The sequence below is a fragment of the Passer montanus genome, unplaced genomic scaffold (genome assembly GCF_014805655.1).
Source record: "Passer montanus isolate IOZ18808 unplaced genomic scaffold, ASM1480565v1 scaffold95, whole genome shotgun sequence".
NCBI lineage: Eukaryota > Metazoa > Chordata > Aves > Passeriformes > Passeridae > Passer > Passer montanus.
In genome coordinates, this window is record NW_024374923.1 from 1584011 (window position 1) to 1611481 (window position 27471).

A 27471-nucleotide genomic window follows, 5' to 3' on the forward strand; every position below is an offset into this window, starting at 1 on the left:
CTATTCTTGGTGCTGTCATATTCTTTTCAACAAGCAGGCAAGTAAGTGGTAAACAGTTTATTACCCATCATTTACATGTCAAACCAAGCATATTTTATCAGCCTTTCAGCAACCATCTAGTTCCTTCATGGACATGTAACAGAAGTTTTTAAGTGTCAATTCAGATACCAGCTGCCACATAATAATTTTTAAAGTATTTAGTCACACAAAGAAACACAGAATAAGAATCTAGCTTCACTGATTGCACTGGAGTTGCATTATGTGTTTCTTATCTTTTGTAAGCAAGTAGAGAACATATCAGACACTTAAAGATAAAATAAACTGGGTAAAATGAAAAAAATCCCAAACAGCAGAATAACTTGTGAAATACGTAAGGGAATGATTATTCAACTATACCCCATTTGTCCCAATTAATAACTGCAAATTGACTTTGTAAATCCTTTAACACACAAATGTTTAAATGGATAGACCTGTGTCTTGGCTTTTACTTGTTTTAGCAGGTAGGTTTCTTACTCATTTTTCATGGAGTGTTGCTTCTCTAAATTATTTCACTTTCAGATGTGCACTCTATTTTAGGATAACACAGATAACAAAACCCGTGTACAGAAAAGCAAGGAACATCATCAGAGGGGAAACAACATTTATTCTGAATTTAAGGATAAACAAACCCAACCACTTTATGAATGGGCAATGTTAATTAAATCTTATGACATATATCAAAGTATTTAGATTCAGGTACTTAGCATAAGTAATTAATGAATGGATTCTGGGGTAAGTAATTGCTGAGTATTAATACTCTTAAAGTCAAATTAAGTCTAGCATTTCTCTGTTGTCCAACATAACATACGTTGTACCTCAAGAAATCTGTCATCTCCAGCTGGCTAAAACAGTTAATTACATGAGCATGTAATGAAACCATCAAAATCTTTGAAAGCAACTTCATTCCTTGCCAGTATTTGTTTTCAAACATTCTAATTCATGTCATGCTAAAGAAACAGTGCCAAAGTTGTTGGCTGAACTGGTTTGGCTGAACTGGTTTGGTGACTTCTCATGTGCCTAGTTGCTGCTGGCTCCAGAAGGTGCCAAAAGGAAGGTGCAAGAAGGATTTGGATCACTGAATTTCAGACAAAGGGCCAATTCTGCTGTTACCAAGATGTATACCTCCTTTTTTTTCTTCCCTAGCATCACACTGAAACATGGTAGTTGTGCCTTTTTTAGGGCACTGCTATATTAAAATCCAGCTGCCATCAAATGTTTGTTAGCTTTCCATTTACATTGGTAAAATGTAACCTTGGCTCGGTGTGTGTAGTCTCCTAAGGCATATTCAAAGAGCTGCTTTTCTTCTCAGCTTTATCATTGTCAGCTCTGTTATCATGGGAAATTTATTAACTTCTTTGGAGTTTTCATTCTCAAACCTTTTCTATTTTCATTCTACTGGAATATAGCAGATGTTGGAGTTCATACATTTATCTGTATAGTGATGCAGTTTTCACATTTAAAAAAGAGCAGCTCTATTAATTAGCTAGTTAGAGTTAACTAACTATGGACTGGTTAGTCTATCACTGAACTTTGTTACAATAACAGAATAATTAATCTGCCACAGTGTTAACAAATACTTCCAGGGTGAGAATATAATTGTTCTTGCACAGTCTTGTGGAAGTAGGTCCTGTCAAACAAAGCTTGCTTCTGTTTTGCCAGGGTGAAAGATTTGGTCAATAGAAATAGTAGGGTTGGCATCATATGCCTGAATTTTGCCAAAGAAATTCTATTTGTAACAACAGATTGTATATAAAATTAACTTTGTCATAACACCTGGGTGTAAAACCAACCCACAGAGATGTTGGAGAATAAGGGGATAATAGTGCATGGGGAAGCTGGTAGGAGTCCCTGTATAATTTTAATATTCTACATGATCAGTCCTGTGCTAAAGAAACTTAATGACAATATTTCTGAATGGCATAGGGATTGACAAGATAAATAGTGATGTAAGGTCACTGCTATATCAGGACTCAGGTCACTCTACTATAGCCTAGTGCTTATATCCACAAACCAGACATAAGACAAAGGGTGTCAGTTATAACCAAGATAGGGGCCACTGCTTTGGAAAGCTTTTCTGAATGAGGATTTTGGATAAAATGCTCAATGTGTTCCCAGTGCAGCACTGTGTCAAAAAAAAAAAAAAAAAAAAAAGGGTTCTGACATAATGTCTCCAAATTAGCAGAGACTTTGCCTCTGTTAACATACAAAGTCCACCTCCCACACCTACACTCCAGCAATTATCAGAGCTCACAGGACGGTAAAGACACGAAGGAGAGCTGGAAGCTGTGAGTCTTATCCAACACACCTCAGGAAGCAGGGTAGCCCACAAAAAGATGGGTGGGCTGTGGACAGGGACCTGCCTTACCCATGGAGAACCTGGAACACCAACAGGACTTTATAAAGAGTAAAGGGATCAATATGACACTCAAGGGGAGTTAAATATAGGGAAACACTTTTTACGAACTGGTAACAAGTTGTCAATTTCTCATGAAAGAAAGCAGAACTTCACACCAAAAAAAAGGCCTAAGTAAGCTGCCATTCACAATAAGAGAAAAAGTGGTAAGTGGCACACTGAAGAACAGCCATCATAATCATAGAGAATTTTCTAAAAAGTGCATCTCAGAAGATGAAACTGTTTTATTTAACATTGCTTGGAAAGGTAGATTCCTCATCCAGACTGAAAGCTTGCAGCCAGTCTGTTTCTCCTGAATACATACACCTATTTTTCCAACCCAAGTAAGGTGTGCATTTCTCAAAGATAATCTTCCAAAATTTCATATGTTAACTTTGCTCCTAGTCAGCTGAATTACTATCTTGAACCACTAGCAAATGCTAGCTGGCTGCATCTAATGAAGAGATTGTAAGAAGGTCTTCTGAGGAATAAATTATAAAATGTCTGCCTTATTTAATCTTTTTCCTGCTTAAGTAATGTTAATATCCATTAGTATGATGATATTAGACAGAATGGTTGTCCTTCTAGAAGCATGTTTATTTTCTTCCCTGGGAGGTTTATAATATGAAATAACTCCTCAGTTTGTATTGATATCTGGTCCTGATTCTTTATTTTTAAAAAATGAATGACATACATTATAGTTTTATATGTAGTGGCACAGAGAACATTAAACAGCCCCATTCAGTGTTAAAATCACACTGAGATTCCAACCCTGTACATTTTTTTCAACAAAATATTACAAAACATGCAGGGGCAAATATTCTTTTATTTCCATTTCAGATTTTTCTAAATCCTGATTATAATTAAAGGGACTGACCAGAAGTTCATTATTTTGTTCCTGTCATGGTTTGACACTGGCCAAATGCCAGGCACCCACGAAAGCCACTCATTCACCCTCCCCTGCCACAACTGGACAGAGGAGAGAAAAAAAATTTAATGATGGGGTCATAGTCTGAGATAAGGGAGAAAACACTGCAAGGGCAAAACAGGCTCAACTTACAGTACAAAGTGAATTTATTACCAACAGTCAGAGGAGGATAATGAGAAGTAAAATAAGCCCTTAGAAAAACACCTTTTTTTTCCCCAACTCCTTCCCCCCAACAGCACAGGGTACAGGGAGGTGGAGGTTTTGGTCAGTTCGTCACTGGAGCTGTTCCTCCACTGCTCTGGGAAAGAGTGAAGAGGCTTTTCTGCATTTCCACTCAAGGTGTGCTGCTCTCTTCGATGGTGAATATTCTCCATGGTGCAGTGGAACTGACAGCAGAACTGGCCATTTTTAAGGGCACATCAGGGACAGTCACCTCCCCTTCCTGAACTCTTTACCTACCCAGTAACAACCACATGGCTGCTACCTCAGACAAAGAGTCATTTCTCCCAGGATCGTGTTTCTGTGTTCACATGATGGACACTGGGTACCAGCTCTATGCCAACACCAGCTGATGAAAGGCTGGAGTCTTCTATAAAGTACAGCCAGCATGAGCAGTTTGTGCCCAGAACGTGGCTTCATGTTGTCTTTGGGGCTTAATTTAGTGTTAATAAAATGAAGATACATATCTGATTTGAAAGTAACAATTTTATATCTAAAGGGAGGTCAGTGTGTACAGTCCTTTCCTGACAACCTGGAAACCAAGTAACATTCAGAGCAACAAGAGTAGAAAATGTGTTATCTACACACACAGGTGTTCCCTTTGAGTATGCTTCATGCCAGGGCTCTTCAGTTCCTCAGAAATTACCTCCAACTTTAGCACTACGCACAAGATGGTCTTCAGCAGCAGAGGTGAACCTCAAAAATAGTGTGGGGCACGGCAGAGAGCAGGCACAGAGTAGGGGCTGTGGCAAGAGGGCAGTGTCACCTCCTTCTGGTCGAGACCAGAGCCTGCTCTTCCTTTTGACAACCGATTTCACAAAATTCTCTGTGCAGCATGATGAGAAGTCCAAATCTTTCAAGGTGGGCAGTAAAAAGGGGAACCTTAAAATGGTTAGGGTTGGACAAAACCTTAAAGATCACCTCATTTCAACCCCCTGCCGTGGGCAGGAACACCTCCCACTAGACCAGCACCATTCCAACATGGCCTTGAATGCTTTAAGGGATGAGGTGTCCACAGCTTCTCTGGGCAACCTGTGCGCACTGTCCATTGCCTCCACACCCTCCGACGGAAGAATTTCGTCCTGGTATCTAATCTACACATATCCTCTTGCAGTTTGAAGCCATCACTTCATGTCCTATCAAAAAGTCCCTTTCCAGCTCTCTTTAGCCTGTTCAGTCACTGAAAGGCCATAGAAGGTCTCCACGAGCCTTCTCCAGGATGAGCAAGCAGAACTCTCTCACTGTGTGCAGAGGAGCCTGCGGACCCCAGAGCTGAATGCAGCACTCCAGGCCAGAGCAGAGGGGCAGCATCCCCTTCCTCACCTGCGGCCCGCGGTGCTTTGGACGCACCCAGGACACAAGTTTGGCTTTCCGGGGGAGCCGGGTTCACCTTGCGAGTCGTGCCGGGCGGGGCGGCTCTCGCTCCGCGGCTCCTGCCCGCAGCATCCCTGCGGAGCGGCGCCGAGCGCGGCCCCCTGCCTCCGCCCGGTGCCCGCCGGTGCCCGCGGGGCTGCGCCGTCCGCCGCGGCGGCCGGGCATGGTGGCGCCTGGTGCGGGCGGTGCGTGCGTGAGGCAGCCCTCCCTCAGCCCGCCGGGCCTGCCTTTGTCCGCGCCGGGAGCATGTGGGTGAACCCCGAGGAGGTGCTGCTGGCCAACGCGCTGTGGGTGACGGAGCGGGCCAACCCCTACTTCATCCTGCAGAGGAGGAAGGGGCACGGCGGCGATGGCGGCGGCGGGGGACTGGCGGGTAAGGGCGGCGGCGGGGCCGGGGCGGGTCCCGCGGTCCCTGGGGCGGCTGCGGGGAGCTCCGCGCTGCTGCCGCCCGGCCGAGCTCGGGAGCGCGGAATGCGCCGCGGCTCCCACGCGGGTTTACGTGTGGGAGGCCCAGCGGTGAGCGATGGCTCCGCGCATCAGGGTGTGACTCGCCCCGTGCTGTGGGAGAATTTTCTTGCCGAACCTTTAGCGCGCGTTCCGTAAAATATGACAGTATTGTAATTCAGAAATTTACGAAGCGAACAGATGTGCTTCGGCTTGTCCGTATTTTCCAGATGTCCTTGTGAAGTGTGTTGCCCGAATGCTTTGTTTCCCACTGCTGGCAGCTGGAGACGCTTTTGTAGAGGTTTCGGTCATACTGATCTAGATCTTAATAATCCTGTGCATATACGTTCATCGAGGTCTTCCACCCTTTCTTGGGCAATGCATATGTATTTATATGAGATTGGAGATACAGAACCCAATGGTGTTTCCACTGGTACTTCTTGAATTGGTACAGAATAATAAAGCTACTTCTGAAACCTGTGCTTTCTTCTTTACGCACTTCTATGATAATTAGTACTTGAGGCTAAGCAAAATAAACATACCGACTGCATCTGTGTTTGGTTCAAGGTTCTGTGCATGTTTACTGTGAGATTAAGTGTTTCTTCAGACCTTCAATGCTCTATGGACTTGTAAACAGTTCATAATGTAAACTAAGGCACTGCTGTGAAGTGTGTTTTCATTTAGGCTGCTGAGGTCTTCAGTCAGTGTTGTGTGTTGATATACTACCTCATTCCAGTGTTGCAAGTGACCAGCAGCCACTCCACATTGTTCAAAAATTTTAGAAATCTACAGTCAGTCTTTTGAAGTGTGGACAGGATTGCCAAACCCATAAAGAAAACGTGTTTTGCCTCAAAAGTTCACCCCTGCTCTGCTTACTGAGTAAATTTTCTCAGGGTCTCCTCTCATGGATTACCTCCTGGCCTCTCAAGGTCTGAAAATACATTCTTCTACTTTCTGACTTGGTTATCTTTGAGTTAAAAATGGTTTTAGATAGCCATCAATTTTCCAGTAATTTCTCAGTTATTGGGGAAACAGGTTGAGAGTTTGGGGTTCTGTTCTTCAATCTGTACAGTGCTTGCGTACCTAAGTCTTCTTGTGGGTGTGTGTGTAGTAGTCTGATGGAAGTAGGATTCATAAATTTGCACCTTTTTTTTCTTTTTTTTGAGGCCAGAATAAGCCTGCAGCATTTGGTAGAAGTTCAGAGTAGAGAAATAGTTATTTGTTTCTGTGTTACCCACCTGCCTTTTGGAATTTAAATATTTGTGCACCGTATCCATTATTTTAGGATGTGAATGAAGTCTGTAGAGTCTACATATGAATATTATTTAGAAGGTGAAATTCTTCATGTATTTTGAAATCTGCTGTCAATGTAGTTCTTGTGCTTTGCCTGCAATTGCAGCTGCTGTGGCACTGAGGTAGTAGCAACAAGTTGGTTTCCAGAGGTTTTGTTTGTTTATACAGAAAAGGGCTGGTAAAAAGTTGTAGCTTTTTTTCAGTATGTTGCTAAAACCACAACTAATTAAACCCCTTGTAACTAACTAATTTATTAGAGTCGGCAGCATTTAAAGGAACATATGGAAACTTACCAGACCTTGTGCTAAAATGGCAAGGGTTTGTGACACAGTGGTCAACAAAAGGTGGGAGAGGAAGGCAGGGGGGGATGGATGGAGTCTCCCAGCCACTCCCAACGTGACAGGCACAGTAATAACTGGAACCTAAGTTTATTTTTTTTTCAGGGAAATGCTGGAATTTTCTGCTGGTTCTTTTAACTGCTGTGGTCTGCCAGTTGAGGGACAAGGAAGTTGGATAAAGCCAGTGGATTGTTCTTGGTAGGAAAGACTAGTTAAAAGCAAGGTATTGAGTGATCTAGCTGATCCTGAGTTAAAGAACAAATCTGCTGACATGGTAAACAGGATACATAATTTGGAGTAATTATAGCATTTAGGATGACTCTTTGGAAGCTCCCTAGATTATACTGATCTTGTGACAAAGGTGGAGTTTACCTGGTCGAAAGTAAACAGGGAAAAAAAGAACTTTTGGTGTGATGGGTTGGATTTTTTTTCCTCCTTAATTACATTTTCTGTAGTGACATAATACTGAAATTTGCTCTGATATAATCTAGGAAGTTAGCCACCCATTCATATGGTATCAAATTTGGCCTAGTTGCTCTGTGGGAAACTAATTTATATGTCCTTGAATTTGACTAGAAATATTGTATACAAGATTTTTAGCTGTGCTAGGGATGATCTCAATTCATATTTGCAAGAGAGGATGTAAATACAGCTGTCCTTTTTTTTGTGATCTAACTTTTGCTGACTTATACTCCCTCATTATTGACTCTTGAAGTCATTTGTCTTGAACTGTAGAATGAGAATTGACTTTCAAATTGATGAGACTGTGGGTAAGATGACATTAGATGGCTTCACCATGTGACTTAAGCAGTGGCTAGGCAATAAGAAGCGTTGATTTTCTGGCATTGCCCTCAAATCCAGGTTTGCTGTGAAACTGTCATCACCAAACTCATCAGGGTTAAGTGTAATGCCCTTCTCTCCATCTGTGAACATGGCAAACTTCTTTTGGCATGTCTCAGTCTAAAGCCTAGTATTTTATGTAGCCTTGGGGGTGGGTGCAAGTGCTTCTTGTTGGCTTTATGTTGGAGCAGAACAGTACTCGAGTTATCTGTTCTCCTGGATGCACTCTGAGTGTGTCAATGCTTTCAGGAAAAGGGGTATCAGTCACTTGGGGGAAAGGGTGAAAAAAATCTGGTTTTCTCCTCTTGGCTTTGGTTTATGTAGCAGTTGAACAGAGAAACTCTTATTTAAATACTTGTTTGGACATTGGAGACATTTTCCTCCCCTATATCATATTGTAACAAGTTGGGAGAATGATGATGATCTTTTAATGCATTAGGGCAGTGCTGATTAGCGAGTCCATAGAAGTAATCTCTGCTAACAAGGTGTATTAGATCAGTGGGTAACTTCAGAGATAGAGCTTTTCTAATAAGCAGTGTGGATCCATTTTTATACTGAATTGGGTCTGGACTCATTTAAGTTATTGTGTCAATGTCATTACTAGTCACATCAGTGGGGCTTTTCTTTGTAAGCACGCCTTAATTGAAGGGTTGTTTGGCTTTTATTTTCCTTTTTAACAAGAAGAAAATAGAAAATATTTTAAATTGGATTTTAAATTGGATTTTCATAGCTGTTCTGCAAACTCACATTATCTTGCATGACTGCATTAATCTTCCAGGACAAGACCAAAAAATGTACTTTTCTGCTTTAAATGTATTTGATGGTTGATGAGCTTTCTCTGTGATTAAATTGTTTTATGCCTTGCACATAATGCCATGCCCATATTTTGCTTCTGTGTGACCCATGGTCAGGAGTTTCATTTTCCTTTTGTTCAGCAACAGGGGGAAAAGTATTTTCTTTCCTCATATTCTTCTTGCTTCTCTGGGCAGCCTGGTCATTTGGCCTGTATGAAATAATTCCTTCTCCAGAGGAATGTGGTGTATTTATTTCCGCAGCAGCCTGCATCAGCTGTAGCAGAGGCATTTGGACAGAACATGAACCCAGATCTCTGCCATGATTTGGGCACTGTGCCCTGTATGACAGTATTACTTTTATGGATGTAGAGATCTCAAACATGTCATCAACTTTATAAACAATTAAAAGGTCATGTTATTAAGTGTATCTTGCATTGAGATGCAACAAATAGGTTAAAAAATGCCTCTTAACTGCTTTCTGCTGTGATAACATTTGCCAAACTCTTCTACTTCAAGACAATATAGTAAGGAATTACTGTATCTGGTAATGGATGGCAGAGCAGTGTATTCACTTGGAGCTTACAGGATGAGAGACTGAGGCTGTGGTACAATTAGCTGGTGGCTACTGTGCTCCTTTTGCCTGTGTACATTTGTGTGTGTGAAGTAGAGATGCATTTCTAAGTGACTTTGTTTAAAATGTTATTGTGAAATCTCTGAATCCCAAGGGAAATAAGTTGTTCTTAGCAAGAACTGGTTTTAAAAGTGAATTATTTTGCAAATAGGGTATATGTACTTACAGCTGGGACAGTGCCTGCGTGAGAGATGCAGTAGGAGTTGTAAGTCCATGCCATATTGCCAAGAATGATTCAAATGTTTAAGCAGAAGAGAGCAGATGGAAATATGCTGACTTCTGGTGATAAAAGGATCTGATGAAATACTACTTCTCCCCAGATATTTTTGCAAAAGGAGTTGTCATTTAATTTCCATACTGGAAAGGCAAAAAGGAGAGGTTCTGAGCTCTGCTGGCTGATGTGACATATCAACATCAGATCTAATATAATTTTAAATACTGTGACAGTGTTCTAAATTGAAAAGCTTTTCTGCAGCCTTGCTGGACAACACAATTAGTATTTCACATTTGGAGCTAAGATTCTGGCTTGCTTGCAGCCACTCAGTTCAGAGAGTTGAGGAAGAGATTACTTGAAAACCTGTTCATACTTAAGATTTAGAAAAGCTTTTGGCCACTTGATCTTCTGCCTGAAGAACGTATGGTCCATGTTTTAACAAACTTGACACTTTCTGCCTTTGTTGATTCAAGTACTTGGGATTTTGCATGTCAGACTTGAGTACAAAGCACGTGCTTTCTGATAATTGAAATACAGTGTTTATCAAAATGGATGCAATTATCATAATGGATAGGGATGGACAGCATATCCATCACCTTTCCATGATTGTTTTGGCACAGATAGTGGAAGCTGGTCTCTTCTGCTCTGCTTTCATTTGTCAGTACACCAAATCTACTCTGATGCTCTAAGCTGCTCCTTAGGATCTGCTTGTGGGTGTGTTTACTTCTCCACACCGCTGCATTTCCACTTCAGGGAATACTCAGATGTCTAGGGCTGAATTGGTGTTTGATTCCCCAGACTGACTCACAGTCTTCCTGCTGAATTTCCAGATGCTTTTCCAAGTTCCTCACTTCCTGCCTAATGCTTCTCTGCATTCTCTTCTGTTGGCTCTAGAGACAACGTCTCTAGTGCCTGAGATGTTGCTTGGTGCAGCTTTGCTTCTCCCTCTAATATTTCTTGGTCAAAGACTTTCCTTGAATGATGCTTTTATCTCCTACACTGTGAGTAGTGTGGCCTGTCCAGGCTGTTGAGCTGAGCTGCCTTTTGCCACTTTTGCCCTTGAAACAAAGGGTGGCCTGCTCTTTCTCCTGAGATCTCTGTTTGTAGGAAACCCTGTTGGAAATGTTGCACAGGATCACAAGATAGTCTAGGCCATTTAAAATTTTTCTGCATTGTAGCAGAGTTTGCATTGCTTACAGGGTTTTTGTTACTGTTCTTTGGTCCTACACTGAAAGGTGTAGAAGTAGCACTTCTTGACACCAGTTTCCATATTTCCATCACTCCACTGTCCAGTTATGCATCCTTGTAAGAATGTATCATATTTCACAGAGGTTTGGGCCCTTGATAGTTTCAGTTAGATTCCTGCAGAACTAAAAAAGGTTCCACAAAGTATGCTACCACATACTCAAATGTCTTTGGAACTTAATTTGAACATACAGTATTCTGTGTTCTCATACAGTATTTCTTCTTGTAAATATTTGGTATAGGCAGAATCTCCTTGTTTTTATCCTTCACAGTATCACACAGTCATATGGCTTTTCCAGACACAGGAGTTGTCTCTGCCATGCTTTTGCTAAAGTATGATGATACAATGTGTATAAAGAGCTGTGAGCATTTGACTGAAACTTACTTATCTTTATCTCATTGACCATTAACACATACTTCTGTTTTCTGATCAATGTTGATATTCAGAAATAACATTTGCATTTTGACTTTAAATCTGGTGCTTAGATGATCTTAGGTTCTAGAGGACTTCTTCCAAATCTTTTCATTTGTTTTCTTTCCAAAGGAAAGCTTGTCTTTTCTATGCCGGATTTGTGATTTTTTTTTTTTTCCCTGTAGTTTCCAGATGGGGGTGTTTGAATTTCTACCACAGCAGTAACCTTGGTTTCAGCTAGTGCATTTTTAATGTTTTGGATTTTGTTGTTCTTTATGCATAGTCTGTCTTGTTCTTCCCCTCTGTTTTTTGCAGTATTTTATCAGCCAGAGTTATTGGGATCTTGCGTTCAGCATTGTTCATTTGCCTGGTGAAGTGCCTCCTCTGATAGCTTATTGAAGTCTGATCTATCTGCACATATTCAATCAGAACTGTGAAAATCTAAAATTCTCTTTTTCTGAAGCTATTGCTTCTTTTCAGATTTAGCTTGCATTTTATCATGCTTCAGGACTTCTCCTTCTGGGTCCATGCTGAGTTTACTGTGGCATCTTCAGTCCTCAAACTAGATTCAGTTTACAGTAATTTTTCTTAGGTTAGCAGTGGTGGTGTTTGGAAGTTTTTTTTCTGTTTTTTTTTGGTTTTGTTAGTGGTTTTTTGTCTTAATTTGCTCATACTTACTTGATTTGTTCTTTCATCTTACACAGTTTATCTGAGTCTTATGTTGGTGCAGCTACAGATTTAAATTTTCCTGTGGGATGAAATCTATTAAATTTGCTTATGCTACTCTGACAGAATGGGATACTTTAAAATAATTAGTTGTGAGTGAAGTTCAGTGACTTCTCTGCTGTTTTGGTCCGTGATACTTAATTATGCTTTTCCGAAGTGTTTTTTACAAACTTATAGGTAATTGTTTATATCACACCTAGAAGGCATTTGATAACTTCATCTATATTTTTCTCACTGTTTTTCCATAATTTCATATAGTCTGGTGTGATTAATATGTAATATAATTTTTTTTTCAGTAGTGTGAGATAAGTTGTTTGGGTTTTTGTCTAAATATCAGTTTTCTCTGTGTTGTAAGCCTTCACATACTTGTAACTGTGGAATGTCCTATCCTGTCAGTGATCATGTCTTTCTGTGAGCTTCAGTTTAGCAGAGTTGCAAAAAAATGAAAAATCTGAAAGTCTAATCCCAACCAGATTTAGGTTCAAATTAAAATACAGATTTTTTACAGGGTTGGTCATGGGTTGATTGGACACTTAACAAGTACAGCACCCTTTTAAATTAACATATTTGGAAGATAAGCTGATTGAATCACAGTTGTTAAACTTGAAGGGTGGATGAAAGCTTTATTGTTTCTAGCTGCTTTATCCCTTGATAATCAAGCCAGATATCACATTGGCAGTTCCCAAGCTTTTTCTTTAAATATTAATGGTCAGTTTTTCAGTCTTCTCTCATTTGTGTTGATCAGCTTGAAGATGGAGAAAGTTTTGCTGCTGGTTTTGCTGCTTTTCTTACTAAATGTGTCAGTAGGGTGACAGTTCTTAGAATTAGTTTCACTGAACATGTTTGAAAACTCCTGTGCAAATAAAAGGGTGGCTGGACAAATCTGTGGTCTGTAGAACTGTGTTGGTAAGAAGAGAGAGCAGCAAAGGCAGACATTGGGGAAAACTTAACCAATCCTATTAATCCCATTCTTAAATATTTAAGAAATATATATATTTAAGAAACAGATATCATTATTATTTAATTAAAGAATATTAATTTTTTTAAGTCTAGAGGAAGAATTTTGTTTTCTTGATACCACATTAGATGCCCATATAAGCCACATGGGCAGACAGAAAATAAATCTTTAGAGGTCATTTAACCTTCTTTTATATGAATGAACACCTTTTAAAGTGTAGCCCTTCATGAAGTTTTAAGGGCAGTGTTCACAATGAAGAGGTTATATTCTTACTTTTGTGGGTATTATTGCCAGTAGTGGAAGATTAAAACTCAATTATTTTTGTGTGGTGTATAATATTTTCAATTTATATAGGCTTTCCTGTGAAATTAAATCAAGTAGCATTGACCCTCCCTTTGAAAAGGATTTGTCCATAGTATTGCCCATGGAGTTCAGGTTGTTGCTCTAGGTTGAGTTTTGACAGACAAGTAATGGGATCTCACCCTGTAATAAAAAATGAGAGAGCTAATCACATAAATTGCCTTGAAAAAGAATGGAAGAGTTGGGATTCATTATCCTTACTATGAAAAACAATAGCTAGTGCTGTGTACTTCAGTTATGTGTTTTTAGGAGTTGTTGCTTTTATAGCTCAGGAAGCAACACTTGAACTTTAACTGGAGTTTATTCATTGTCCATTAAATCAATATAAAACTGAATGCTCAGGGTGTAAATATGATTTAAATCAACCCTATTGATTGAAGCTCTCTTAAGAGAGATCAGATGACATCTACAATCTGAATAGGTACTGTGGGTGTTTCAGGTTTATGACCAGAGCTCATTATGTGTCCATCTTACTTTAGTGGAAAGAGGAGTCATCAGCGTGCTTTAAATACTGAGGACCTTTTAAGCAGTATGTTTTTGATTCACTGTTGGAATGTCACAGTGCCTGTTTTGAAAAGTTCTTGCAGGTGACACATGTGACATTCCAAGTTTTCCTGGTTGGGGTGTTAGGCTCCTACACAAATGGGCTGCTGACATCTGTGAGACTAAGTGATAGCTCATGAGCCTGACTCCAAGAGTCACAGTCTGACCTGTATTATATCTCAGCCCTTTTGCAGGGTATTATTTGGTATTTACTCTTCATGCTAAAAACATGTATGCTCTTTGTTTATACATTTTTAGATAAAAATCTTCAAACAAAAGGTATTTTGAGGTATGGATTCATGTCGACCTGGAAGGAGGATGAGGCAGGGCAGGGCTCTTCTCCCTGTGAAGAGCCATGTGAATAACATATGCTTGCACTCTGGCAAACTGGGGGAAGGGAGGGCACAGCAGTTGGTGAAACCAACTGCAGGGTGACATCAAGGTGTGACACAAGTTGTCTGTGCCACTGAAGAATGGATGTGTCACAGGTTCCTGGTGTGTGCTGAAAGCACTTCTACTCTAAGGTTAGAAATTACTAGGAAGCATCACTGTCTGTTACCATCCCAAGCTTTTTGGTGCTTGCTGTGCAGCAAAGCCATGGCTGCTGGTAGTTCTTAAGCTTTGAAGTGTCATTTTTTATTATAATTCATTGGCTTCAGTATTTTAATAAGGTGCTCTAGAGGTAATATATAATCCAGATCCTCACTTTTGAATATGTAATCCAATTTACTTTGAACAGGTAAAACACAAAAGCTCTCAAATATAGTACTGCTGTGAGGGGGACTGTAGAAGGGTGATAAAGACTACTCAGTCTTTGTGGTTTTAAATGAAAACATGGCTTTCTGTGGAAGAGGGTTACTGTTTGTCATAAGAAAATCCTTTGCTACTAAAGAGTTTGCTCATGTGTACAGTGCATGAACTTGCTTCACCTTTAAAAACACTAGTAATTGATGTTTTACAAAGACACTTGAAAATTATGATGAAAGGTAAAAGAAAGAAGAGAAATATTCCTGCAGCAAAGACCTGTGCCATGGATGTCCAAATAGTCACAGATATTGTGACTTACGACAGGTGTTTGAGTCTATGTACTCTGAGGTGTGCATGCTTAAAATGTACAGGCTTGATTCTACAGGTCCTCACTAGATTTCAGTTTGTGGGTAGTTTGTAATCAGTTTGGACTCTAAGTCATCTGGAATACTGGTCTCCAAGGAGCAAGGAACTGCAGTGGTGCTTGGAAGAATCTCAGCTGGCTGAAGCTATTGGCTTAGTTTTCAAGTCAAGACGACCTGTCTCTGAAAAATACCCTTTGGTGAGATAGGAATAATTTGTGAAGGCGGTCTGTGTTATGGAGGAGGTGAGGCTTCATGTGGTCATAATCCCTTCTAGCAAAAAACCCAGGCTGAAAACTGGTTGCTGTTGTAAGGACACAAGTAGAGCACATCATACATTAATTGATGAACATAAACTATTAATCTCTACTTTCTGCAAGGGTTATAGGCTTCTCCTCCAGCTTATGACTAAATGTGAACCACCACTGAATGTGGTCAGTTAAGTAAAATGTAGTGTGATTTCTTCCTTCAGCACAAAGTGCATCGGGTAACTGAACCTCTTTTCCAGTAATTCCCTCTAGTGCATTGCATGTCCTTCCAGTAACATGATGCGAGAGCAATTGCCCAGGCCCTCAGCCAATTGTGGCTTTGTATTCCCTGATTCCAGATATTACATATCATTATTTTTCCTCTGTTAATGTCTTTGTTTTATGGAAAAAGACAATATTGATCAATATTCTGGACCTTCGCTTTAGAATTCAAGTTTGCAAAAGAGGAACCTGACTTTATTAAAAAGTTGTATCAAGTAAAGTGAAGGCATTATGCCTCCCTTTTCCCCTCCTGCCCCATCTTATAGGTATGGTTGCTCAAGAAATTGGGCACATGTGTGTGATGGGGCTGTTTATACATAAATGGTTGCTCATGCTTGAGCACCTTCAGGATCAGGGCTCCCATCAATTAGCCAGATGCTAATCCTACAAATTACACCATGTGTTTTAAATAAACCTCTTGCTTCAACAAGGGCTTGTAGATTTAGTATCCTTGCATTGGAAATTTCTCCCCTTATTTCATTATGCAGTCAGAAACCTGATGAAATAATTGGGAAAAGATTGCAGTCAGTATAGTCATGTGATTTGATGCCTGGGTAATTCACTGGCTCTTGCCCAAGGGCCAGTCTAATGTCTAATATAAGGAATATTATTCTTAGTTGCCTGTTCTGTTTCTATAGAAACTCAGTTACTTAATCATATCTGAAAAGGCACTTGCTACATGAAGAATTAATGAGCTAATGAACAGTATTAAAATTCTCTTAATATTTGTTTTTAATTTTCATTTCTACTTCATATAGAAAATCCTCAAACAAATTATCAGTATGAACTGCTGTGATTTCATTCTGGTTGCATCACATGTCTGCATTGCAAAAAAACCCAACCAAACAACAAATACCCAAACCCAAAACAACCAACACTGACCTAACAACATGAAAAGGAACAGTTCATGAAGGAGAGCAAGCAGGCCCAGCTGCACGATTGCACGAGTTTTCATGTGATAAAAACACATGCTATTTTTCAGTATCACATGTATTATCTGTCAAAACAGCTATCGCATGATACAAGTAAAATGTTACTGATAAACTGTCAGTTGCAGTTACCTAGGTAAGCTCGGATTTCAATTTCCATGCAACGTTCTGGAATTCTGTCAGATTTCTTCCTTCGACCTCAATACCTGGTTATTTTTTCAATTTGTTTACTGAGAAGCCCCTGAACAGCTCCCACTTCCTGCACCATTGGAAAGTATTCTTTGTTTGCTTTTCCTTTCCTACCTGCCATCTGCTGTTTCAGTCACTGCTGGCTTCTCTCTTTTGTTGGTGTTTTATTTTTCATAGTTCTCTTCACATTTCTTAAATACATTGCTCTGTCTTACAGTGTTTGGTGGCACAGGGGGATGTTCCTCTCCTGTCTGCCATATCCTGGGGAGAAGAAAGTTGGATGGGAAGTTCCTTTGAACCTGATGTTGCTATACAAGTCAGTCAGTTTATTCTGACTTCCTGATCTTACCTGCCTATCCCAGTTTCTACAGCGCTGCAAGAACTAGGGGCAGAATTGTTTGGCAGGACCACCCACATGCCAGTAAATTTGGAAGTACAGCAGGAGGAAAGAAACAAGCATGTTTTTAAGGAATACAGGGAATGAACAGTGTTTCTGTATCTCAGAGAAGATTGCATTTGGCCAGCATACAACTTTATTTAGATATTACATCATGCCTATTGCATATTTATTACTGTCAGTAGTCATGTGAAACTGAAAAGCAAAAAGCAAATATTCCTGCTGTATTTGCAGCAAAGCCAGATGATGAACACAGTGTAGTGTCTGGCTTGGTCCCCACTTTAGCTGAGCAGTACTGGCAGCCTTACATGTTTGAGGATTTTGCCCTTGGTTGAAGTGACATGTGCATTCTGGGCCAAGGCCATACTGCATTTGTGAAACTCAGAGAGGGGAAAAAAAAAAGGTACATTTTAACCTACTTCATTCTCCTGAATTTGAAAGGAGCCAGGGTGTATCTAGAAGGGCTGGTGGAGAATTGTTCAGAGGGAGCTTGTCAGTGCACAACCAGTAATGAAAATGTATGAGAGATGAGGGGCAACTAAAGCTAGTGAGACCAATGTACATTGGGATATTTTACATTCATATTTTATGTTTCTATCCTATAATTGTCAGATAGTTTTGTAGCACACCTTACTAATGGCCAAATGGCCCAGACTTGTTTCTCATGTCTCGCATAATTCTTAGATTAAGAAGTGGTGCATGTTAATTCATGGAGCAGAAAGAGATTACAGCTGATCCGACCTGAGAAGATGTCTATAAAACAAAATGCAAATGAAAGAGATAGAATGGAGGAAATACAAAATCACTGGATCACTGGTGGGTGGGGTAGTTCTTAGTATCAGTTTCAGTTCACATTTGAGGGGTCTACTGAGATGGAAAAAGAGTACTGCTTTTATATCTTTGATGCACAGCACAAATCTGAAGGGACAGCAAGTGAAGCAGTATTGCATATACCAGTTTCAGCAGAGAAAAATGAGGAACTAATAAAACTATGACAATACAGGATGAACACACGAGACTTGAAAGGAGAACTTCTAACAGGAGAGTTTTAAAATGTTTTTGGGGCATGCAGTTTATTTCAGCTGTTTGGAAAAAACCCTCTAATTTCTACCCTAATAGATATTTTCACCAAAAACATCTCTGAAAATTCATCCATTTGTTGTTTATATATTTCAATTTTTTTTCCCCAAACAATTTTCTGAGAACTTCAGCATGAAAATTTAAATCAGACATCTCTGCAGGGGAGATGAAAATGCTTTTTGAGATGGAAAATGGGAAAACTTTGACATAGTTTAAAAATAAATAGGTCCTCCTTGCAGAGAATTTGGGAGGGTAGAATTTTGGTTTTAGTATAGTTTATTATAAAAATAGGATCTAGAATTTGTGGAGATATAGTTAGGAATTATTGGTAGCTTTTGGTATGCAACTGTTGGTGGCTCTCAGTAGCAAAGAATTTTCAAAGCTACTTCTGGAAAACAGTATTGCTTTGTCTTTCCTCAGTATCCTTTCGTCTGAAAAACACTTGACTCTTAAGGCATTTTGATCCTTTCTACCCTAAATAATCAGAATGTTAAGTAGCACAATTATTTTTGCTGGAAGTCTTTAGTTTTACCTAGCTGACATTCTAGTTTTGACCCCTTCTGGGATGTATTGTCTGGGATTTCTTGTTGGTGTTGGAGGAGGGTTTGTAGTTGGTAGGTTTTTTACTGCTCAGGGTTCCAGCAGCATATGAAACACAGGAAATAACTAAATAACTTTTAAACATGATTATATAACACAACTACCTTCTGTTTTGTTTCTGTTTGCCTGTCTTTATGTCAAAGTACATTACGTGGATGTACATTAGGAGTTGAAGTATTGTTTAAGCTGAAGATGTTTCCCTGTTAAATCACTCTTCCTCTTTACAGCCTGAGACAACAAGTGTGAGGGCGAATATGTAGATCTGCATTTTGCTGTGGAGGGTGAAATGGAGTGGGGAGGCGCTGCAGAGCCTTCTCCTATGGGATCTTGAATTTTCCATCACTGTGTGTTCATCAGAAATTCCTCTTCTACAGGTCTCCTTGTGGGTACTCTTGATGTTGTGTTGGACTCCAGTGCCAGAGTGGCACCATACCGAATCCTCTACCAAGCACCAGACTCCTTGGTCTACTGGACCATTGCATGTGGTAAGGGCAAATACACTGATGTGGATTTTTATTCTCCCTGGATACTGTGTCACATAACATAATAAGAGAGCATCCTTCCTGCTGAGCACAGTCACGTCAGGACAAATAAATGGGTCAGAATGAAGACCTGCTGTAGTGGTAAAATTCAGTGGCACCAGAGTTTCTGCTAGTCAGACTTTGAATGCCAGGGCAGGGGGGCGGGAGGATTTTAAGCATAATGACTGAATGAAACCAGAAATGGCCGTGGAGCAGGGATGAAACATCTATTTCCCACTTTTCTTCTCCCAAAGGTGTCCCCAGACCAGCAGTACCAATTCGCCCTCCTTGCATGCTGTTCTTTATGCCCCGGGCTCACTCCTACAGCACTTCTAAAGTGCAGCATTCCTGGGCAGTGGGGTGTCTCTAAAGAGAATGATGGGAGCAGTACCTGGACTATAGCACCCCAGTTACTCAGTCAGGGCACCAGACTTCCCTTGCAATGGTAACCAGGAAGAAAGTGCAGTACTCACATAAATACTGAATAGCAAACAGTGAGACATTTCCTGTCTCCTCCAGGATAAACACCTTCTAGATCCCAGGGATGCCCTGCCTCCTGGATGTTTATTTCAGTGTGTGGTCTTCTTTGTATGATGTACTTAGAATTCAGCAAGATGGTAGTAGGTTAAAGTTAACTACAGAATGTATGTTCTTACACAGGTGCAACAACTTTTAAGAGTTTTGGTCTTTAATGCTCCACCTTGGACAGACCTATCACTAAGACTGCTCCTTTTGTCATTATAGTAGTGAAAACAATTGAGTTTATATTTTTGTACATTAAATAGGATTTCTGTGTGTATCAGATGCTGTACTAAATGTTTATTTCTGTGGTTAGGTACCTGTTACAAGTAACATAAAACAGAATGGAGTTAGTCTATGGTTTTGTCTGCTGTCTCTGAAAATAGTGTCTGCAGTTCAATGCAGAAGATGCAGGTCATTTAGCTTTGATTGGCCAAGCTTGCCAGGTCATATAACTGGTTTGATGGTATTGCTTTTCAGTCTTGACAAATGAAAGCTTTTCAGTGCAGCTCCTCCAGCTCAAAAGTTTCACTGGCAACAAAGTGTTTGGCAGCAGCCAAAACTCTGTTAATTTGGGAGAGAACTGAGAAGAGAGAACAAATGAGAAGTGCATACATGCCTATCATCTCTAATGGCCTGGTAACCTCCAGCACCCCCACTGCTGCTTGACGTTCAAAAATACTGGTTAATGATGCTGTAGGTTTCTTCTCCACTAACTGTGCCACTTCATTAGCGCCCATTCTGCCAATGAAATTTGACATTTAGATTATTTGGATGACTTTTTCTCCAGACAAATACCCTCTTGGGAAGGAAAGAGAAGGAAGAACAGATGAAGGTTTGCTACAGATCTAATAATTTTAGTTCAAACAAGGCTCTGTTCTTAGGAGCATATGATTTCTGTGTCTGGCAAAGTGTGAAATACAAAGCTGTGTTTCGTGTCAGGTACATACAGGCAACGTGTGTATTTTTGATTGTGATATGTGTGGAGAATGACCATGGGACAGTTATGAAGACAAATTATAATAATAATTGAGGAAGTAAAGCATGGAAGAAGGCCTTTGAACCTATCCTTTGTTTGCAATTAACCTTTAAAAGTCTTAAGTTGATTTAGGAGCATTCGAATTAAAGCTTTAAGGGTGTTGCTGTTTGACAGGAACTTTCTGTTTGTAGCTAAGCCTTAAAGAGTTTTGCAATAATAACCTTTTGAAGTATAATTTTAGAGTATTGCTTGTAGTAAGGATCTTTGAAAATATAGCTTTAGAACATATGAAAAGGAAACATGCTTATCTCGACGCCTTAACAAAACGGTGAAAAGCAGCTTTGGAAAGGAAGATGAACATCAACTCAAGGATTGATAGTTTCGACCAAGGGAAGCTGGACATCACTGTTATGAGATTTATAGTCCTTGCAGCTAAAAGGTGAACCCACATCTGGAATCTGGACCTCACCAGCTGGGAGACTTCTTTCTTCTTTTGGAAGCTGGACCCCACCATCTGGGGATACTCCTTTCTGGGATACATCCTGAGAAAAACTAAATCACAATAGTGTATAGAATTGTGACGTGAAAATTTGGAATAGAAACTGCTGAGAAATTTTATGAAAACCCCTATAAATATCTGTAAGCCCCAACTATTGGCGTGCAGTTGGAGGGAAAATTTCCCCCACTGTACCCAGCTCTTTACCATATGAATTAATAAATTGATTGCTGCCTGAATATTGGCCTAGTCAAGCTTCTCATTTGTATCAAAAGGTGATATCAAATCTGTGTCACCTTCTGAATCCAACAGTAAGTTTTGCTAATAGCTGTTATTAGCACAAGTATTTCTTACTATTTTGATAGTATCAGATCTGAAAGAAGGCATCAGTTCAAACAACCTTTTTCCCCTCTACACCTTTTAGTACCAACTCCCTGAAGATTTTAAAATTCATATAACATAATTTACCTTTGATGGCAGCTAATACTAAAACCAGATATTAACAAAGTTGTCAATATTATGAAGGTTGTTCCCAAACCTGCATTTAACAAGCTTTTTACTGTCACCTACTCTGCTGTGACTGTAAGTAACGCGTGTCAGCTTTGCATGGATCTCAGAAGAGAAAGAATGGTAAAAGTACTTGCCTGTATGTTTGTTTATTTCCATCCAGATGTCAGTGCACAGCTGTTGCCACATATCACAGTACAAGCTGGCTGGTACTGTGTGAATTTACCAGCCCCTGGGTTGACTGGCAGGGGCCTCACCCAATCCATCTCTCCCAAGGCTGCAGGCATTTCACTGGCCAGAACCTGAAGGGGTGTAGGGATCAGACCAATGGAAATATCCAGACCAGGTTGTTCAAATGCCCTTTATAAGGAAGGGCTGGAGAATAATCTCTGTGTGTTGCCACATGAGCGTCTGGGTGAGTGGTCTCTTTGTCTCCAGCCCATTCCCCCCAGCAATTGGTAACCACCTCCATCCCATAAACTTGAAAGGGGGCAGCTGAGGACACAAGTTTTCTTGCCATTTGCAGACTCCCTTTCAAAGAAAATAGTATATCACAAAGCTCCCAACAAAGTAATGTTTCTTCCAAGACCCTTATACTGTGCATATATTCAGAAATTATTTTTAAGACTTTAGAAATAGGCCATGTGACTTCTCTTTAGATTTTTTTTGCAAGACACCTATAGATAAATACTAATTTTATACCTGCAGTGTGTTCTCAAGATAAGCAAGGGAATAAAATGGAAGGAATAGTTATGAGTTACAGCCCTAGAATAAATAAATGTATCATACATGTAGAAATTTATGGTTCTGCTGAGCGGTGAGAATTTTGATTTTCTTCTGAGCAAAATATTGTGGCTTTTATGTAGAAGTACTCTGTCTTCATTTCAAGCTAGTGTTAATAAACATACACTTCAATTATGAATCTTAGCCCTAATTGAAGTTGCTAATGTAGTTAATTTATATGTCTGTGATTCCATTTTGTGAAGTGTGTCTTAAATGTTTAGTCTCATAATACCTGGTTGATAGTTTAGTTGTTTTAGTTAAATTAAAAGTCTGCATTAGTGTAGTCTTGTGACTTAAGGGGAATGGTGTGGATTTTGTAGGGAGGTAAAATTTTACAGAGAGGAAATAATTTATTTATGCAGTCTTGAAGCTGAGCAGCCCAGTGTTCCCTAAGGCTCTGTGCTGTGGTTATTTTATGAACTTGCAAGTAAAGCAATTCCTTCTGAACTGATCAAGGGTTGTTAAAATTATACTAAGTAACTAAGGTTACTAAGGGCTTTGGCTGCATTTAGCTATGCAACTCTAATTTGTTCTGCACTGTCCCTCCCTGTTCTCTAAGGTTAGACTGCTGGATATTTGGTACTTGTAACCTGTTTTTACAGAAATTTGTCTTTTTCTCTGCCTTCAATAAAGAAATAATCTCCATCTTCAGTAAGTGGCTGTACAGAGTGACTCAAAGAAATGTGATTGTTTCATGATTTGTTCATGACATTTGGTCTTGCTCAGTGCAAGAGTATTCGGAGGATGAAGGTAATCCAGGGGGGTTTGTCTGCTCTAAATTTAGACAGATTTGGATGTGAATTTTCTTGGATATTAACTCTGCTGCTCTAGGCTATGTGAGGATTCTGGCTGGTGAATCTGAAGCCTTATAGTTCTGGAGAGAAGTCTTGTTAGCACCCTTTTTCCAGTGCAGGGTTGCGTTAAAGATGTCACAGTTATACAGGAGAATTGTTATTTACTTTTCAAGAACAATTGATGGTCTAGGAATGCAAAATGGTGTACACAATCAGCTTTTCATATTGTAGTAGCACTTCTGTGTCCCATGCCAGTGTCCCTCCCAGTGTGATATGCTCAGTTTAAGGTGAAAATGGTGCTATATCTAAATTCTTTTTGGAACTGAACAACTTTTTTAGATCCTTCTCCACCTATAGTTAATTCTTTTTACAGTGGCTTTGTGTGTTTTTCAGGTATAGAACTGCTGTAGGGTTTTTTTGTGGTAGTGGTAACTATATGCATTTTCATGCAAGTTGCTATGTTGTAGCTATTTTCATTTTTATTTCTTGCCAGTCTTGAGGGCTCTGTATTTTGAAGTGCAGTGTTTTAACTGTTAAATTTGGTTTCTTCCCCTTTCCTGAGAGTCAGTTATTGCTTAATTTACCTAAAAGGCCAATGTTGGTAAAATGGGGAATTACTTTTAATGTGCTAAGATAGGTAAAAACTTTCCAGTAACAGCGATAAAATAACCTGTAGTTCAAAACATTGCAGCAAGTATGTATTTTAGCCCTGAACAAAGCAAAGAGGAAGACCTGTCATGATGAATTGTTGAGAACTGAGGTGTAGGTTTTGGGCTGATTGTGTGATGTGCTGTAGGGGAGACTGGGAGAGTAAATAGTGAGATAATGGAGACAAAAAGCAGTGGGGGAAAAAAGGAGATGTATTGTTATGGGTTGAGAATAATCGGCCAAAGCAGTTTCAGAAAAAGTGATGAAAAATAATTCATGAACCATACCAGAAAGAGATAGCTTTAAGAAATAGTTCATCATGATAGTGTGTCTGCACTGCTTGTCACTGCTCTTACAAGCTAAGCGATTTTTCTGATGACAGTTTAGTTTTATATACATAGCTCATGCATTTAATCATTGCTTTTTACAGCAGTGTTAAAGCCAACAAGAGGTAAAATAGTGTTCAGACCACCTCCTGAGTTCTAGAAAGGTCTGGTTGCATCAAGTAGTTTTAAGGAGAAGCAGCGGTGGTGATCATTTGTGGTTCTGAAATATTGATAACATATGTAGGCTGTTCTGCAACATGATTTATGTATCTGTACTACAAGCAGAATTGTGACATTCCCCTGGAAGTTGCACAGAATGTTGCATTCTGTTGCCGTTATTAGAGTTGTTAAATTAAATACAAATGGGAGAAAATTTTGGAATTTCCAGAAGGACAGCATCTAGTGAAATATTGCATCTCCACTTACTTCAAAGTTTTCTTAGAGTTTTTTGTTTGTGATTAAAGGGACATTGTCACTAGTGAATTATTTTTTTGTGACTTTTGGTTTGTTTGTTTTTTATATAGGTTGCTCGAGGAAGGAAATCACTGAACACTGGGAATGGCTGGAACAGAATTTGTTGCAAACTCTTTCAATCTTTGAAAATGAGAATGACATAAATACATTTGTCAGAGGAAAAATACAGGTAGTGTATTAATTACTGCAAATGTTGTTAGTGATAAATGTGACTGGGGAAAGAGAAGTGATGTGATTTTGAAACAAATTGGAGCTGGTAGTCCCCAGGCTGCTCTGCCTTTTTGAAGGACTACCTAATGCTAAGTAGCAATATGTGTGTAAAAAGCAGGGAAACTGGGAATAGTGCAAGTAGCTTAGAGAAGTGATTTTTAAAAAACCCATATAAATATAGGCAGGGCTTAAGGCATTGTAAGTTCTAAAATTAATTGCACTGTCTTAAACTGTGACAGTTGTCTGTTTTTCTATTGCAAGGCTTAATTTTAATTTTTTTTTATGCACTCATAATGTCTCCTCCCCCTCTTCTGTATAGTTAAATCCTGTAGTATTGGCATTTACACTTCATATAGGTGTTAGGGTTGCTGTCTCATTGATTTGTTTGCTTGGTGGGAAGTGGGAGTGTTGGCTTTCTCAGAATTTCTTTTTCTCTTTATAGGTCAGATAATAACTATACTGGCAAAAAGTACTTTTTTTATACTAAGAATTATCTAAAAATGCATACTTTGTTCAAAGATTGTAAGAAAAATTGCTGTATTTGCTGGTATGTGTTCAAAGTATTGGCTTTGTCTCATTCCTCTTTTAACATTTCGTATAGTAAATCAGCTCTCTTACAAATCCCACAGTTGCCTGTGTTTCCACATTGAATCAGGTATGAATGCTATAGATGGTCATGGAAATACCTTATATATGAAGACATCTGTGTTTTGAAATATAATCCTTAAAAAAATTGTTACTTCTTAAAGTTGGATGAATACTAAATGTGAGCAATGTTTCTCTGTGTTATACTCTGCTGTTCATGTAAATATGGAGCAAGTTGAAGGAAAAAAGTCACAAAAAAGGCTAAAAATTTTATAACTTGTATATAAGAGAAAATAGAGATTATTGTAAAGGAGATTGGGAAAATAAGCAAATAAAACAGAGCTTCAGTATAGAACAGAAGGAACCATAGTCTTTAAAAATATCAAAAAAACATCTTTTCACCTGTTGCCTCTTCAAATTTCATGAGGGTCATCTGCACCTGAAAGTGGGAATTTTTTTTTTTGCATCTTATTAGTAAATCTAATTGAAGATTTTTTTTCTTCTTTCTCCCCTTCCCCCCCAACCCTTAGCTCTTCTTCTGGGCTGAAGGTCCAATAAAAGGGGTCGTAGAGAAGTAATACAAAATTTTCCCTAAAGAACAGCAGTTCCTTTTCTCCCTTTTACTTTTTTCCTTCCCTTCAGAAAAATTTCATGTGAAATGCTATGTCTGCGTCCTCAGGAAGGAGGAAGAGGAAAATACTGCAGATCAAGGTGCTTCACAGGGTGTTAGGAGTATTTGAGTTAGGCTGGTTAATTTAAAACAAAGTTCTGGCAAGTGGCTGGTGTTTGGTTGCTCTGACATAGGAACAGTAGGGAGTAAGATCTTCAAAAAGAAATCCTTGAATAAAGTAAATAACTACATAAGCCAACGAGTGAGCAGAACAATAGGAGCTCACTGAGCGACTTCCTTGGCATTGCAATAACTGTAGTGCCCTGTGGCCTGGATAGCAATGGGAATTAGGATATCTGATAGCCCACTAACAGGATGTGTTCTTTTTATTCCCTACCAGGGCATCATTGCTGAGTACAACAAGATCAATGGCATCAAAGAGGATGAGGACACTGAAAAATTCAAGGAAGCCATAGTGAAATTTCACAAGCTGTTTGGGATGCCAGAGGAAGAAAAATTAGTGAACTACTACTCCTGCAGTTACTGGAAGGGAAAGGTTCCCCGTCAGGGCTGGGTGTATCTCAGCATTAATCACCTTTGCTTTTACTCTTTTCTCATGGGCAGGGAAGGTACGTTTTCAGTGGAATGGTAATTTGTGCATCTAAAAATGGTTAGGAAATCTCCTGTAGCTTGCTACTTTTCACTACTGCTCACTGAGGGTACAAAGACACTACTGAGGAAAAGAGGAGCAGGGAGCAATTCCCTGATTTGTCACACTGCTTAACTATGTGCTTGTTCCCTTGTTTGTTTGGTCTTTCTCAAAGTAGTTCCCTGTAAAACAGTACTTGGCATTGTCTAGGGACATGATTCACCTCAGAAGCTATGCCCAAAAGGGAATAGGGACAAGATCACACCAATTCTGTCTTTCTCTTCTGCTCTTACACAATCCTCAAGTACTACTCTGGCAGACTTTGCAACCTTAAATGACACATCTACATTTGTTCAACACCAGAACATCAGAAAGGTTTCAGAGTAGACCCAGAATAAAGAATAGCATAGTGTAGATGCAATCATTCTGCTCTATAGAGAGTTAATTCAAAGCATAGTGGAGGTGAACAATTCAGCAGTATTTTGTTATGGGCAATGGATCAGTCTTGGGATTTAGCCCCTGCTTTAAGGACACTACCTGTATTGGTGTTGGGAGAAAAGCTTAGGTTCTGTCATGGCTGAAATATTTGAAACTTTTTACTGTATAAAAATAATACAAGCCTGTCTGATGTGTTTAGACTGTGTTTCTTTGCTTCCATAGGAAAAGAGGACATCAGAGTTTGAGCAAGTGCAGTGACAATGATATGTCATGTTAGCTTTGTAATGCTTATGTGGTGTTCTGTAAATGAAGTAAATTATATTTAAACTCTTTTATCTCCTGTTTGTC

General features: G+C 39.5%; 2 protein-coding genes across 2 annotated transcripts in view; one reads left to right on the plus strand and one right to left on the minus strand.

Annotated features, from left to right (window-relative positions):
* Positions 1–27471, minus strand: part of SCOC (short coiled-coil protein) — a 702416-nt gene that overhangs the window by 550998 nt on the left and 123947 nt on the right. The gene's annotated exons all lie outside the window — the stretch shown is intronic.
* TBC1D9 (TBC1 domain family member 9) overlaps positions 5191–27471 on the plus strand; it is a 48346-nt gene continuing 26065 nt past the window's right edge. The window contains exons 1-4 of the mRNA XM_039696119.1: positions 5191–5325; positions 18959–19069; positions 24682–24800; positions 26437–26665. Of these exons, the coding sequence (XP_039552053.1) occupies positions 5199–5325; positions 18959–19069; positions 24682–24800; positions 26437–26665 (586 nt within the window). The 5' untranslated portion in view covers positions 5191–5198. The remainder of the gene's footprint in view (positions 5326–18958; positions 19070–24681; positions 24801–26436; positions 26666–27471) is intronic.